Raw genomic sequence first — 16,022 nt, 5'->3', positions numbered from 1 at the left:
TAATTGATTAATAAATAAATAATTGTATACACTAATATATACTCTATTGATATTTTTCCAGTATTACTCCTCACCGACCCATACATCTCCATAGTAGTCAAATAATGCTGCCTCTTCTTGTGTGAACTTGATAACTTTACCTTCCAATGTGTTATCTTCATCTGAGTTTTTAGCCTTGCCTCCCACACTCAGGTATGCACACCACATATAGTTCTTACAATACTTATCCATCATCCATCCACTAGACGGTTCGTCAGCACCATTGAGTCTATGCTTATAATCCGAAGCCAATGGTGGGATTATAGCATCTCTAATGATCAAAGGACTGAAATAAAACTTTCTATATGCATCAGGTGTCTTTTCAAGGAATGCCAACTTGTCACCAATGACATATTCCTCATCAAAATTAATCTTGTCTGATTGGTGGCAGAATCTAAAACCCGAATTGATCCAGAGTAGAGAATGCCCATCTTCTTCATTAATGTGTCCAGGATGAGGAGAACACAATTCTTTGGAATGGTGGTAGGTTCCATCTGGTCTCTTTCTGTCTCCGGGTCTGGTCAAGCGTCCTATTGAGGCAGCACCATATTGATTGAAATGATAGTTTTCATCGCCATTGTATGCAAATCCTAGCCAGAATAATTCCTTGTCTCCATACACTTTACCTTTAATTGGGGCAACAAAGTTGAGGTAAACAATCATGATGATTGAGCTAAAATGTAATTGTCTATTGATAACAACAAGACCAGACTCCATTGAGTGCTGGACACCTTGAAACACATTTTGGTGCAATGTGTGGTTTGAAAAGGGGTCAACATTAAACATCAATTTATCAATACTAGTTTGTGCAAGACGATGAAGATGTGGAGGATCATTCTTTGAACGTTTACCCAAAGTCCCACGATCTCTGAAAAAGAAACTTCCAGTTTCTTGGTACCCTTTTAATTGGAAAAAATATTCTGGATTTTGCATCATTGCCGTATCTGCATCAATCAATATAAATTCATTAAATGAGTTGAATAGAGTTGCCAACAACTTATTGGCAAAGCCTCTAAACTTGTCTCTATAGTTTTCGTGAACAACACTGGCCATATTGACAAACCAAATCTCTTGCTTTGGTAAACCATTTGATTCTTTTTCCAAATAATCATTAGGGAGGTACATCGATGCCTTTCTATAAGACTCGGGCAAGTCTGAAAAGTCTTCTCTAGCAGCAGTTGTTAATGCTCTCTTTGTATCTTCACTAATGTCATCGTGGTACAAAATCTGGATGGGTAGTTTGTTGCCCAATGCTCTTAACAAGTGGATCAAATTGACGGTGTAAACAGCATGTTGATCTCCAATAGATAAAACTATTCCCTTTCCATTGCATTGATTCTTGAATTTCTTGAAAAAATTCAGTTCTTCAGATTTAGCTGTTTTAATAGGTGGTGGTTGTGACTTGTCCTTCAATATTTCGCGATAGTTTGGAATACTGTTGTACAACTGGCCAGTCCATCTTTCGAAAACTGGTGTTTCAAAGGAAAGCCATGGGTATATCCTGTGATCGTAGTTGTGAGCCGATTGTCCATGGTTGAACAATTTTTCAAATTTAGTATATTCAAAAGGTTCAATATTTTTGAGTAATTGTGATTTTGTTTCTTCACCAACAATCAATTTTCTTTGTTCTTTTACAAAGTTGCCCACTCTTTGCTTTTGATCAGGATCGTCATCTGTTACATAACACTTGTTATAAAGTCTTAATGCGTCCAAATCATCAACAACCATTTGGTCAATTTCCCCTTGTTTCAGCTCACGGTATTTTTGTTTCTTGTACTTTACGAAATCGCCATCATCATCTGCTGGTTGAGTACCTTTTTCGTTGCCATAAGCTTCTCGAATTGAACCCAAGTTTGCATTGATAAAGTCTTCGTATGGTTTGCCAAATTGGACGTCATAGTTTCGATCGGGGTGCAAGATCCAGTTATTGTTTTTCAAAAACAAGTTTCGGAAATACAAATCGCACCTTTGTTTAAAGTTGAGGTTTGCCAACACTGTAGTGAGGTTGTGGTTCTTGAAGATTTCTTCGTAAACAGATGAGTGGTAATCGTCAACTGGTTTTTCTGTAATGTTGTATTCTTCAACTAGCATTTGGTAGTTTGGGTCTTGTTTGAAATTTGCAGGAGCTTCTACAGTAGAGGTTTCTGACGGCAGCTGGTAGTGGTTATCGTATATGTCGTATATGGAATGTGGTGAAGTATCTATTTCTGGAATTGCCTTGAAATATGTATAGTACCAATAGAGGATACTGGCAAGCCATAGTGCAGTAGCACTATAGTAGATTACCAGTTTTCTCTTGGTTTTCATTATATTCATTCTCCCCATTATGTAAATTTGCAGCTATTTTTCTGTTTGTTTGTAAAGAGTATAAATGTATTTGTTGTAGTGTTTAATATTCAAAAGTGAAATGAAATGTGGTGAAATGAAATGAAATAAAGTGATGCGAAATGGGATGAAACGAACTTGAGTCTAGGAAAGATGAATTGAATTGCTGAGTAGTAAATGGATCACAGATGAGTATCTCTTGAAAAGTAAAGACACAGTGACTTTTTAAGAAAAAGATAAAACTCAAAGAGTATGTATGTGTTTGTATTTGCAGGTGTGTGTTTGGAAACCGTTTCCTGCTTTTCTTTTAATATATATGGTCCTTCTTTTTATTACCCCCAATAAAAATTGACAGCCAAGAAGATTAAAAAATTAAACGATTAAATAATAATAATAATAATAAATAAAAAAAATATAAAACTCAAAACGGAAAAGAACCCTTTGAAAGATTGGAAATGGGAATATAATATGTTTTGATGATCCGTGGATATTATAATTGGTGATTTGAAAGTCAATAATGACAGGAAAGAAGAAAAAAAAAAATTAAAAGTCTGGGTGGATAGAGTAAACGGTGTAATTCTCAATTTGAATCTTTACTTTATATTTTGAATATCTGAATCCTTGATCTTTGTAAGCAATTATCGTTGTTGTTGTTGTTGTTCTTTTTTTTTTTTTTGAGTTTGCGGCCGTTTAGTAGTTAGCCTTTACTATTATAGTATGGATTGTGGAAAGCCTCGACCTCGCCCTTTAAAACTTATGGTAATTGTAGTATTTTTTTTTTCTTTTCCAACGATGGGTTAGGTTGAGTGAGGTTAGGGAAGGATGGCTGAGAAGGGTGAACTGAGGTTTATATACATTTCTTATTGTGCAAAACAACTGAATGTAACTTCACGTAGTGTGCAATATCTCAAAAGATTATACCTCTACACACAGGGCTATGTTTGCATACTAAATGTGAATAGTGTATCTGTTGAGGTACTGCTCGAAACCTAAAAAAAAAAAAGAATAAAACATACATAAAGAATAAGAGAGAGAGAGAGAGATAAAGATAAAGAGAGATACAAAAAAGAGCAGAAGTAGCAGAAGGAATGTATATAAGCTTAAAAAAGAAAAGAAATATAATAGAAGACAAATAGGCAAAAAAAAATACACATTGTGACGCAGGGCGAAATGAATGCAGCAATAGAGAAGAGTAAAAAAAAATATATTGTAAACAATTGATTTTATTTTTCATGCCCTAATGCCCTAAAAGCACTCCATCACACAAACCACCACCACACCCCCTCCCCCAAAATAATAAAAAGGAGACTATCCGTTAAAGGAAATAGAAAAAAATAAAAATGGTACGAGTATAGTGTTGTTTCATAACATCAACAGTATTTGGTTTGTATCTAGTGGTTACAAGATGTAAGTAGAGGGAGGAGAGGAAAGAATATACCATATATTGAAGAGGAGATGGGATATTAGTAAATTCGTCATCGATATACGAACAATCTCTAACCCCGTTTTAATTTACCCTTTACCCTTTATCCATTTTTCCTTTTCTCTCTTAATCCCTTTCTAGTTGGTATTTAGTATTCGTTTCGAGGTTGTAAATCTTTTTATTTCAGTGTTTTTTTGTTTTCAGTATTTTTAGTTTTCTAATGCCTTTCTTTTCTTGCACGCCTTGCCAATCTCATCGTTGCTTAAAAGTAATGAACCACAACACACACACATATACTCTTTCAGCCTGAGCCTCTTTTTTTCTCTCTGTTTAGTAGGTTTTTTTATTTTAACCCATCCTACTATATATATATTATTACAGTGTGCACATGTATTCATCGGTGTATTGTGTTAAATGGAACAAATGAACAGGAAAAAGTTTTTTTTTTTTTTGTTGTTGTTGTGCTTGTGACTCTCCTCGTGCGCATCTCACAACAGTTTGAACTTTGACTCTCTCTCTCCTCCTCCTCTCCTCCTCCTCTCACGCATCTCAGACACTAATTGGATAAACTGATTCAAGTAGGCGCGGATTTGTGGGATATGTTGTTGTTGTTGAAAAGATGGCTTTTTAAAAAACAACAATAATAATAGTAATAATATTGGTTACTCTTTTTTCATCCCATGTATACAGCATAGCATATTTATCTCTTTATCCTCCTCCTCCACCTCCTCTGCTGTCCTTCACTTCACTCGCTATAAACTACATGTGGATCTAAACTACTTTTGTTGCTCTCTAACAATCTTTCTTTCTTTTTTTTAAAAAAAAACAACTTCACCTCTCTCCTTTGTCTCTCCCAGGATCGTCTGACCATTCGTATTACAAGCTGAATTGAGATTAGGTTCATCTCATCTTGGTAAGAATGGATATTATTATCTCCAACAAATCTAGTAAATATCAACACCGCCTTAGTCCCAAAGCATATAAAAATTAATGAGGCCCTAGCTTGCAGATACCAAAATTTTTAGTTTGGGCGTTTCATCTTCTCCCTAATTATTTTTTATTTCTTCTTCTTTTTCTTTTGACTTTACCCGAATTTCATTTACGAGACTGAAATTTTGAGCTAAATGATGGTGTGGATTGCGAGGGAAGGGAGTGGTATTTAGTGAAAATAAAAAAAAAGGTCAGACCCTCTCTTGCAACACAATTGGTAACAAAAAAATAACAAAGCATTGGATTTTGATCTTTCATCCGCCGTAAATGATCTCATTCGATGTGCATGGTTTATGAGATTGCGAAAAAGAAATAATTAGAGAAAAGAAACCACTAACAAATACTATTTGTTAAAGTAGATATAAACAAACTCTGGGACTTTTTTGTTTTCAATCGTGAACTATATACAATGAACGACTTGTTTATTTATTAGATAATAACAGATGAATAGGAAAAACACATGTATTTGTTGGTAAAGTGTTGATGATGAAACCAGTCATCATCTATAATGTATTCTTACATATATATAAGTTATAGCTTTACACATATATTATACGAGGGAGAAAAAAAAGTTATAGTAGTGAGCACAAGCATCTTCCTATTCTTTTTCTGTCATTTTGTGGCAAACACAAATTTTTTTTCATAATCCACTAAACGTCTCCTTCTCAATATACTCACACCATAAGTTACACAAAACCACAATAGAATTGGTTGGGAAATGCTTGCAAAACCATAAAATTTCAATTTTTTAATCAGAGAATAAAATAAAAAATAAATACTTAAAATCTCAAACAGACATAGTTATGAGAAAAATGCCGCATTTGTATTGCGTTAGATACTTGCAACGCCTAAGAAAACATTTGATTGGAACTTGAGAACAATAAGGAAAGGGGTACAGACGATGGATAGAGAAAGACAAAAAAGACAAAAAAATACAAAAAAACATAATAGATAATTTGACAAACAAACTATAGCACATTACATCATAACTTTACTTATTGAAAGGAGAGAGAGTGAGGGGAGAAGGTATTAGACCAATGAATGGCCCAAAAAAATAAGGGGACAATTGAGTTAAGAACTTTCCACATGTTTCATGTAACAAGGAACAAGTACTCAACAAACTAGTATACTATCATCTCATCGTCAAAGATTCTCTTACAAGCCAATGCAACTTGATATACTTTTGCAGTAACTCAAGTAACTTTTAATATAATGTCACCCCTCACCTCCTATTGTTAAACTATTCTACCAATGTTCAAAAGGTTATGATACTCCTTGTAAAAGAAAAATACTCCTAAATCAAAAAAAAAAGAGAAAAAGAATAAAAACCAACATCAATTGCAATCGAATATGTAACAAACACATATTTGTAAATACATCTTTTTTTTTTTCTTCTTTAATATCGATAGTAATGCAACAACTTGTATGTGAAAACTTTACCTCCTTGAAAGCAACAATTATGTGATTTAGAATTATTGGTAGCTCTAACAATATTGCAAATAACTTAGTATGGAACAAAAAGAGTCAGTCGATGCAAATGAATTACTTAAATTTGGTGATGGAAAAAACACACTACAAATATCTACACTCCCCTTTTTATTTTTTAGCAACATAACAATCTGTTTATCAAAGAACGTACGCTAATCTAGAACTAAAAAACTGATAGCTATATAGAAACAATCTCCAAAGGCAAAAGCAAAAACAAAATACAAAAAACAAGAAACAAAAGCTTAAACATCCAAACTCACACACCCTCACTTAGATGGTAAACTTGAAAACTAAGACACAGAAACAAAAAGAAGCAAAAAAAAAAAAGGTAAATGTTTAAACCTCTAATTTGCAGCTTTTCACTCTTCTTCTAATATTTTCTTCTCTTTTTACTTTGATGCAGCAGCAGCAGCAGGTGATGATGATGATGATGGTGATGATCCAGATGATGCAGATGATGATTGTACAACACAGATTTATTCCTAAACGCTCCTAATGGTACGCGACTCTTCAGATTATTAAAATCACGCCAAATTTGAGCATCATTCTCATCATGGTTGTCCAAGTCACTGACATTGAGTAAATCATCTAGACCGAGCATCAGATCGTCAGCAACTAGAGTTTGCAGTTGCAATTGCAGCTCCTGAATTAATGGTTGTTGCTGCTGTTGCTGTTGCTGTGCAGAAACTATGCTTTTGCGTAATGAACTAGTACCATGTACTGGCTGTGACTGCAGATATACTGTTGCAGTTCCAAACGTAGATCCACCTCCAGATACTGTTGGTGCTAATGCTGAACCAATTGAAGTGGTAAGCGATGGACTCAGTGGATTCGTCGACTGCGCCAATCCGGTTAGCGATAATGCCGACTCCGAAGAATGTCCAGCTCGAGGCGTTGCTGATGATGGCAATGAACCTGTAACCAGAGTATTATTATTGTTAGAGCTATTGATGTTGTTAATGTTGCCAGTGGTGGTGTTAGTGGTGGTGGTTCTAGTATTGTTGTTGCTATTCGCTAAACCAAACCTAGGTTCATGGGCTTTGTTTGGCTGTAATGAGCGTGTACTTAATCCATCAATGATACCAAACGGCTTACTATCAATTGTTACCCATGAACCCAACATTGGAGGTCGATAATCTGCAGTTTTTGACGATAACACTTCAGTAGCCTTCTTCGACCCAACACTGGAAGCAACAGAAGATTTGGGTAAGCTTTCATCCACATCTGTTGACTCGCTACTTTCATACCCATTATCCTCATCATTTTCTCCAGTACCGTCACCATCATCACCATCAAAAAGAGCATCAAACTCCAATCGATAATGGCTAAACGGCAACTTAGTGTTATTAATAGCACTAGTGACTCCGCCAATACCATTTCCATCAACACTACCACCACGTGAAAACCGTTTCCGCAGTTTAAATGTCAGATCATTATCAATCTGATTGAATAAATCATTGACATCCGTCTTGGTCTTTGATTTGAGTTCTTTCTTCTTCAGCTGTTCAGATTCACTCAAAGAATCATTATCTGAACTAAAGAAATAATTCCACAAGTAAGATTCATCGTCTTCATCACTATTGGTGGTCTCCTGCAATTTCCTGTACTTTCTAGCAGCTCGCTTATCTTTTCTCTTTCTATTTTTCTTGCTCCTTAGTCTTAGATGATTAGTTTCTTCGTCAAATAAGGGAACATCAAAGTCAACAAAATCAACATAATCATCTTCGTCAAAATCACTGTGATCGGAGCCACTGCTCTCATATCGCACAATGGGTTTGTTTTTATCCTCACCAATACCTTTAAAAGCATTGACTACTCGCTTAGAGGTAGAGTACTCACCATCATCAAAAGTAAACTCTTCGTCATCTTCTTCTTCATCGTCTTCGTCGTCATCATCATCATCATCATCATCAACATCGTTTCCATTGCGACCTGTATCACCAAGTTTCTTGTCATCACTTTCAAACTCATCAAATCCATTACGTTCAAATTCATTGACCAAAAACTTCTCCTCCTCCTTCAAGAAAGGATCGTTCTCTTCATCATCATCATCCCCATCATCTCCAATTTCTCCTGTAGAGTCATCACCAAAAGAGGTGAGTGAGTTTTGTCGAACAACATTCTTGTCATGATCCACGTCATTATCTTGGTCTTGACCAATGATAGATCCCGAAGAAATGTTTGGTAAGAATTCATCAACATCATTCTCTGCCTGCAAAGTTGCGAGTAATTCGTTATCATCAATCTCGTAGTCATCGTCATCGTCGTCATCGTCATCATCATCATTCTCATTGTTCTTGTCAACTTCAACATCACCTCCATTTCTTCCTGACTTGGACAGTTCTGCGACTTCGAGTTTAGGAAATTGCAAGAGGTTTGCATCAAAATCAAATTCAAACTCGCCAACCTCCAAATTGAGTGTACTGGGAGAATAATCAATTTCAACACCAACATCTTCTTCTTCAGGAACAGGAATCTTTTCGTCGCCATCTTTACTTTTACTCCTACTATCAATGCTATCCTTCTTTTCTTCCAAATCTCCAAAATCAAATGTGAAATTCAACTCTGGGAAAGGTGCTTCTGATTTCCTCCTTCCAAACTTTACGGAGCTTTTTCGACGTTTTTGTACTGCATTTTCAATTTTTTTCGTTTTCTCCTTTTCCTTTTCCTTCTCTTTATCATTACTATTGCGTTTCAAAGCCTTAGCTGATCGTACTTTCTGTTGTGCCTGCAACTTTACAAAGTCGACATCAGAGTCATCAGATGAGTCGTAGTTGTCTTCCGAATCATCATCGTCATCATCGTCGTCGTCGTTTTCATCTTCTTCGTCATTGCTATTATCAGAATCGTATGGTTTTATATTTTTCCCTTTTTCCATGAGCGAATATAGCTCGGCAAGGTGAGTCTTTTCATCATCTTCGTCTTCTTCGTCATCGTCATTGTCATCGTGATTGTCATCATTAATGTTGTCCTCACCAGTACCATTCTCTCTGTCTTCTTGGTCATCTCGCATTGCATCTTCAATCAACTCCTGTACTTCAACCTCATCTTCATCATCAGAAGACTCAACAAAGACATTTTCACGAGTCCAATCAAACGTCTTTCTTGGTATATCCTTCCCTCCATATAGTTTCAATGTCTTACCACTGCTGCCACTTTTTTTACCTGCAGGTTTTCTAGATATCAAAGCTGCTGCACCTGCAGTCTTCTTTTTAATTTCAAAGCTATCTTCATCAGAGAGCGCAGTTAGCGACGATTCTGAATCAGAAGCGTTATGGTCATCACTCTTGAATGCTGCTGCTTTTCTTCGTATTGCATTTACAGCTTCAATGTGGTCAACTTCAGATGAATTCGGCGATAGCGACGACGACGATGCTGAGGATCCTGCCGAAGACGACGATGACGTTGAGCGTGCAATACTGAATTTTCTTCTATTATAAGCCGTGACATTCTTCCCACCTACATGAAAAGACGATGCATTGTCCTTTGTAATAGACGGGCTTTGCGCCTTGCTCTTGTCTGTATTGTTATTGTTATTATTATTAAGATGTTGTTGTTTTTGTTGTTTTTGTTGTTGTTGTTGTTGTTGATTAGAAAGTGCCATTTGCTGAGGCTCTTTATTCGCCATTGTTAAAATAAGATTAATCTATTGAATTCCACTTCTTGTTGGGCTTGTTATCGAGGCCGTCTTCTGTTCCCTTTTGATGTCGTTCTTCTTTCAGGAGAGAGAGAAAAGATTAATTGCCAAAAAATAAAAGTTGAACTAATATGCTTTGATATATTCTAGACTTGGCCTTTGTTTATGTTTTGTAAAATGAAATAGCTCCTCCTGATTTACAAGCTATTTCGTTCTATTGATTCTCTCTTTTATCTTTTCTTTTCTTTTTGTTTTGCTTCCTTTCTTTATTAATCTGATTACTTTTATACTGTAATTTGATGTATAATTGATGTATAATAATCGTGTATGGATATTGATAAAGTAATAGTATTTCGAGGTTGATTCATAATAATATGAAGCTTAAACGATAAGATTTTTTTTTTTAAAAAAAAATTGGATGGAAGAAAGGTAATCCTTTGCAAGGTTTATTAGCTTCTCCAAATAAAGATATGATTAATATCTTGTTGTATAGTATCTTGTATGGGTCTCTATTTGAGATGGAGATTTTTCAAAATGAATTTTTTTTTAATCTTTTTTAATTTTTGAACTGATTTGTAGATGTCCTGGATGATATTAATATGGTTGTATATGATATCGTTTGAGTAAAAATGTAAAAAAAAAGGGGCGATATAAGATGTTTATACTGTTGATGTGAATACTCCTACTCTATACCTTTCTTAGATGATCAATATATATACTCGAAATATGTTTATATTGAGGTTTTTGCAATGTGATCTTTATTTGAAGATGGGTGGGTGAATTAAAAGGATAAACAAAAAAGAAATGGCAACGGGAAGAAGTAAAGTGCAAGATGGGGAGGATATATATATATATATTTTGTATTGTCTTTTAATAATAATTTTGGCTCTTCTCTCTCACGCTTCAATTCATCCTGCTCCTATTTTTATTTTTATTTTTATTTTTATTTTTTATTTTTTATTTTTTATTTTTGCACATTGTTCTTCCACTACTTCTTGGATAGTTTATCCCCGGTTAGCAAAGTAGTTTGATAAAGAAACAGAGGGAGGGAGAGAGAGAGAGAGAGAGAGAGATGGACTGAGAGACAATGGAAGCTGATGTAAAGCAATTCTCTAGCCGTTGATGGTAAGAGAGTACAATTGTTTTTAGACGGTGTGAGTAGTAAGTACAATAAAGCCTACATATTATGTCAAATATTTCTAGTTAGTGGTGTCTTTAGATAGAGATTGAAAAAAAAAAATGAATAGTACTCACGATAAATTAATTAAGAGACTAGACCTTTGATTTCTTCTTCTTCTTCTTCTTCTTCATCATCTTCTTTCACTTCATCTTTTATCGTACTACAATAAAGAAAAGAAATATGAATAAAAAAAACAAAGCAAAACTAGAAGATATACATTCTCTTGGGGGGGGGAATCTTTGATTCAAAGACTTTTTCACTCATCAACAAAGCAAGGAGCAACAACTTATAAATCACTACAATGGTTTTGAATAGTTAGTTGAAAACAATGTTCCATTGTGATTAAAATACCCACAAATTATTATTCTCCTCATCCTTCTCCTTTGCCTCATCTTCATCTTCATCCTCAATTTTCAACCTCATCTGCTTCCTCAGTTTCTCATATCCACAGTTGCATTTGTGTAACCTTGGTTTCACATTTGTTTTTCTTTCTTCATTTTTTTTTTTTCATTTTTCATTTTTATTTTTATTTTTTATTTTTTATTTTTTTATCACAAAGCTTATAGGTTTGAGATTGATGTTCTTGATACTGGAAAATGGAACAGGATAGACTAGGTTCAACTAGCTTTATACATTTCAGAAACACACACACACACACATATACGTACAAAATGTAATGAACACATGTATCTTAGAAATCTCATAGTCAAGTTATCACCAGTCTATCTCAATATCTTATACCACTTCTTGTTCTTCTTCTTATTTTACTACTCTCTTTTTCTTCCTCAAACGACAAACACAATTTTATCCTTCGCATATATAGAACATAGTTGTTAGAACAGAGCAAAAATAATGAGAACAATAATGCAATAAAAAAATAAAAGAACCAAGAGTAAAGACAGGAAAACACAACAATTTGAAATTACGTAATTCAACTTCATCTCATGCATCGTGTGAGCATTCTTCTGAGGATTCTTCTGTGGATTCTTCCTAAGTTTAATCTTGCTACCCCTCCCTCCCCAATCCAATTTATTACAATCAAGAAATGTTTTACAAAGAAACAAAGGAAACTAATCATCTCGTATATATTAAAGCACTATTCTATATTCTTAAAATTGTTAAATCTAGACAAGTCTAGACACTAATGGTATTTATTGTCCATAGTCGAGAAATACCAAAATACTGAGCTTAAACTAAACCGAAATAAGTTTCTCATTGTCTCTTTTCTTTTTTTCATTTCCCATTTTCCATTTTCCATTTTCGTTCTCTTTTTTTTTTATATGTTCAGTTGCAACTACAATATACATCTTATTTTTGCTTTTCAACTATTTCTTAAACACCGAAAAAAACATTAACTTATTCTCTTTTCTCCTCCACCCCTTTTCGGTTTTCCTCTAAAGAAACACAACATGAAAAAAAATAGTCTATTCAGAAAAAGAAAATTGTATCTATCTAATACCGTTTTTCTGCTTCAGAAGCAGCAGTCAACTTGGCACTTGTTTCGATTTGCTCCTTAACCGCCTTTGTCATCAACTCAATCATGATGACATCTTGGTTATGGCTCTCAAATGCCTTGTTCAACTCATCAACGTTGCTCAAAATAGGTGGCTTGGTCAACAATGAATTACTGAGTTTCCTCAACAAGTCAATATTGTCATCACTAGTGCTATTTTGTGATTGCGAGTCAATATATTTCAACAAGTCCTCGACATTAGCCCTGGTTTCTTGAATACTCACTGACAAGTATGACAAATCCCCATTGAGCAACTCTGATGCTTGTGTAGGTGAAGAAGATCCTCTGCTCTTTTCCAAAGTGGCCTCTTGTAAAGTCTTGAATGCAATCTTTTCAGTTGTAGTTCCATTAAAGATTTCATTGGGGATTGGTGTAAAGATGTATGAGTTGTTGATGTTGGCAGTCTTGTTCCATCCAATTTGCACATTGGTCTTTGATACCGGCTTACCCACTGCAGCACCAATGTATGTGGTCACTTTTGGAGCAGTTGGTTTACCCGCACTATCCAAATATTCAACATTCAAGTATATAGCTGGGTGAGGAAATGCACGGTCAACACCTTTGGAATAGAAATCATGGATCAAACTAGTAGTGTCATCTATTTGAGACGCACTTCCAAACCAACCCAATACTGACTCCTTTGGATGTGCTTTCTTGTATAATTGATATAAGACTTTGTGTGATTGTTCTTCAATGGCAATCGAGTCGCCAGTCTCCGTAATTGGAATCATAAATGCATCCCTGATTTCAATCTCCAAACCGTCATCGGATCTAACACCAAGTAAAGAACCGATTGTACGTTTACCCAACACTTGCTTAGAAACAATCTCTAAAATTGTAAGGTATGCTGGGGTGTGGATTGTGATCTTTGCTGGGCCGTTTGCTGCACCTGCTGCTGGCGCTATCACATTTGGTCTCACCAAATGCATAAATGAAGATTCAGACATCCTTGTTGTGAGTTTGAGTTTGAGTTTGAGTTTGACTTTGAGGGTGTGTGGATGGGTATGGTTGTTCCTATAAGGTGGTTGGTCCAGAAGTAAAAATGACTGGCTTTATATCGATGCCTTTTATTCAATCCTTTTTTGGTTTTGGGAAAACTTTTCAATAAAAAAAAAAAAAATTTAAGAAAAAAAAAAAATTCAAAAGCGAGAAGCAAAACAGAAAAAGAAAAAGCTTTGATTCTTTGTCTTGTTTTTTCATTTTTTTGACACTAAAGTTTGTGACAATAAGTTAGCGACAAAGAGATCAAGAGATCAAAAGAAAGAGAGAGGAAAGGTAGAGGCAAAAAAAGAAAAAAGAAATCTTGTGTTTAAAGGCACGACATATTATTGTGCAACTACGAGTGCTTGAATCCAGAGTTTAAAAACAACAACTACAACGACTACAATATTGTTACTCTCTCAATAGTCTTTATTTAGCACCAAGAGTATTTACTCTGTTCAAACTCTTGATCCAACACTATTAATTTTTTTTTAGTTACTGAAGAAGGTGAAGTTGTAAAAGTTCAAACTATGAGATGTGAGTTGAAGCGGTTATCAAAATGTTCCAAAAAATGATTAAAGACGCTTGACGATATACCACCACTCATAATATAGCTTAAACTTTGTTCCTTTTATTATTTGATTTTCGTTTTACAATAACAGAATACGATTTGTTTGATCTTCTTCTTCTTTTAGTTCTCTTCTAATATATATATATGTATAGATACGGGCAATGGCAAAGTAACTGTCACTTGAATTGTATAAGGGGGGGTGCTAAGACAGGGGACACGAAAGGGAAAGACAAAAAAAAGTTATCAAATAAAATACAACAACACTGGTATGAGAAGCAAGGTATAGTATGGTGATTATCAAATGGTGTGGAAAAAAAAATTTAGAATTAAAATAAAGACACATACTCAAAATATTCCTAAATCTGGCAAATGCAAAAATAATTACAATTGCAAAAGAAAAAAAAGAGTAAAAAGCAAAAAGCAAAAAGCAAAACGCAAACGCAGGAAGCATAAAGCAAAAAGTCAAAAAAAAGAAAATTCTCCACATCAAATGCAAGCAGACGTTAGCACTTCTAACTTGGCTGAAAGTATTTCCAATAAGGCAGAGATGGACCTGGTATTGTCATCAAACGATCGAGTGGGTTCAAAGTCTGCCGCAGATACCACAACGACAACTACGACAGCAACGACATCAACGACAACTTCATCATCAAAGAAAACTTCATCATCATCGCCGAATCAAAATGGTCAGGATCCAGAAAACTTTTCATCATCGTCAAAGTCAAAAGAACCAAAAATTCTTACACCGCTGAAACCAGTATCAATAGAATCAGATAATCACAAAACTACAGAGAAACCAGCATCATCTTCTAAGCAAGCTGTGCAAAATACATCCCATCTCAAGCAAAATGCATCTCAACCCAAGCAAAAAACATCGAGACGACGAGCCAAAGACAATAATAACCCCTGGATTTTTTCTGAATCAACTGTTATTAGTAAATCCCCAAGCATAGCGCAGTTCAAAATGACCCTACCGCAGGAGTTGCGCCTCAAGGAGTCTATCCATGATTTCGTCATCAAGTTGGGCAGAAAACTTGACGTTAACGCACCTACCATTCTCGCCACCTCGATATATCTCCACAGATACTATATGAGACAACCCATAACAACGTCAAAGTACATTGTAGCTTCTGCAGCGCTCACCATTGCAGGCAAATTGAACGACTGCGTACGACCTCCAGATAAGATTAGTTTATATGCATGCAACTTGAAAAACCCAAAAGCTGCAAAATATCCACCCCCAGGTTCGGGGTCGAGTTACCAGCCACCACCAATCGACGAGAGCAGTGAAATTTTCTGGAACTGGAGAGATCAGTTATTATACCGAGAGGAGTTAATCTTGCGCAAATTAGCATTTGACTTGAATTTCCCATCACCGTACTTGTTCCAATTCAAGATTCTCAATAAAGTACATGCAGGAATGGGACAATTGCTTTATGACAATATAAAGGACATTTTGCGTATGGCTATAAAACTAGTGGAGTTATTATCAAGCTTGCCTACTATTTTGTGTTACGATATGATGGAGCTTTTTGCAACATCCTTTGTAATTATTATCCTCGAGGGCAAGACATCTAATCCTGCATTAAAGGATTTAAAAATCCCCGTGGAGTTTTTTGATGAGATATTGGAAGTGGATTTGGAGCAGGTATTGAAATGTTTTAGATTTCTAAAATATTTGTTGCAAGCTTCACAAGATGATCCGAAATGTGTTAGCAATAGAAACGCAGCAAAGCGTATTTTACGTATAAAATCGGCACTTTTTGAAGAAGTAGCAAGAGGTGGGTAAGTAATTGAAGTCTGTATAAGGTTCTATGTTAGGAGGGGTCTTATGACATATCTATTTTTTTCGCAATATTCTTTTCCATTTCCATT

The 16,022-nt window shown here is 35.2% G+C and overlaps 4 protein-coding genes across 4 annotated transcripts; 1 reads left to right on the top strand and 3 right to left on the bottom strand. All coding sequences in view use genetic code 12, as the record gives it.

Moving 5' to 3' along the window:
* Positions 1 to 63: 63 nt before the first annotated feature.
* On the bottom strand, positions 64 to 3,382 carry MNN13_1 (mannosyltransferase; the record flags this gene model as incomplete). The annotated part of the gene is made up of 2 exons (XM_001525059.2): positions 64 to 2,379; positions 3,377 to 3,382. The coding sequence occupies 2 exons, from the start codon at positions 3,380 to 3,382 to the stop codon at positions 64 to 66; spliced, it is 2,322 nt and encodes a 773-aa protein (XP_001525109.2).
* A 3,253-nt stretch (positions 3,383 to 6,635) lies between these two features.
* IFH1 (Transcription factor CRF1) lies at positions 6,636 to 9,745 on the bottom strand (the record flags this gene model as incomplete). The annotated part of the gene is given in 2 exon segments (XM_061119634.1): positions 6,636 to 9,724; positions 9,739 to 9,745. 2 exon segments carry the CDS (start codon positions 9,743 to 9,745, stop codon positions 6,636 to 6,638), a joined length of 3,096 nt encoding a protein of 1,031 aa, XP_060975617.1.
* Positions 9,746 to 12,534: 2,789 nt separating this feature from the next.
* On the bottom strand, positions 12,535 to 13,542 carry PVL30_004954 (uncharacterized protein; the record flags this gene model as incomplete). Its single annotated transcript, XM_001525057.2, has 1 exon — positions 12,535 to 13,542. One exon carries the CDS (start codon positions 13,540 to 13,542, stop codon positions 12,535 to 12,537), a length of 1,008 nt encoding a protein of 335 aa, XP_001525107.1.
* Positions 13,543 to 14,637: 1,095 nt separating this feature from the next.
* PVL30_004953 (uncharacterized protein) lies at positions 14,638 to 15,936 on the top strand (the record flags this gene model as incomplete). The annotated part of the gene is made up of 1 exon (XM_001525056.2): positions 14,638 to 15,936. One exon carries the CDS (start codon positions 14,638 to 14,640, stop codon positions 15,934 to 15,936), a length of 1,299 nt encoding a protein of 432 aa, XP_001525106.2.
* Between the last annotated feature and the right edge of the window lie 86 nt (positions 15,937 to 16,022).

The sequence above is a fragment of the Lodderomyces elongisporus genome, chromosome 6 (genome assembly GCF_030384665.1).
Source record: "Lodderomyces elongisporus chromosome 6, complete sequence".
Lineage (NCBI taxonomy): Eukaryota > Fungi > Ascomycota > Pichiomycetes > Serinales > Debaryomycetaceae > Lodderomyces > Lodderomyces elongisporus.
The sequence above is the reverse complement of the archived record's forward strand: the minus strand, read 5'-3'. Positions and strand labels throughout refer to the sequence as shown.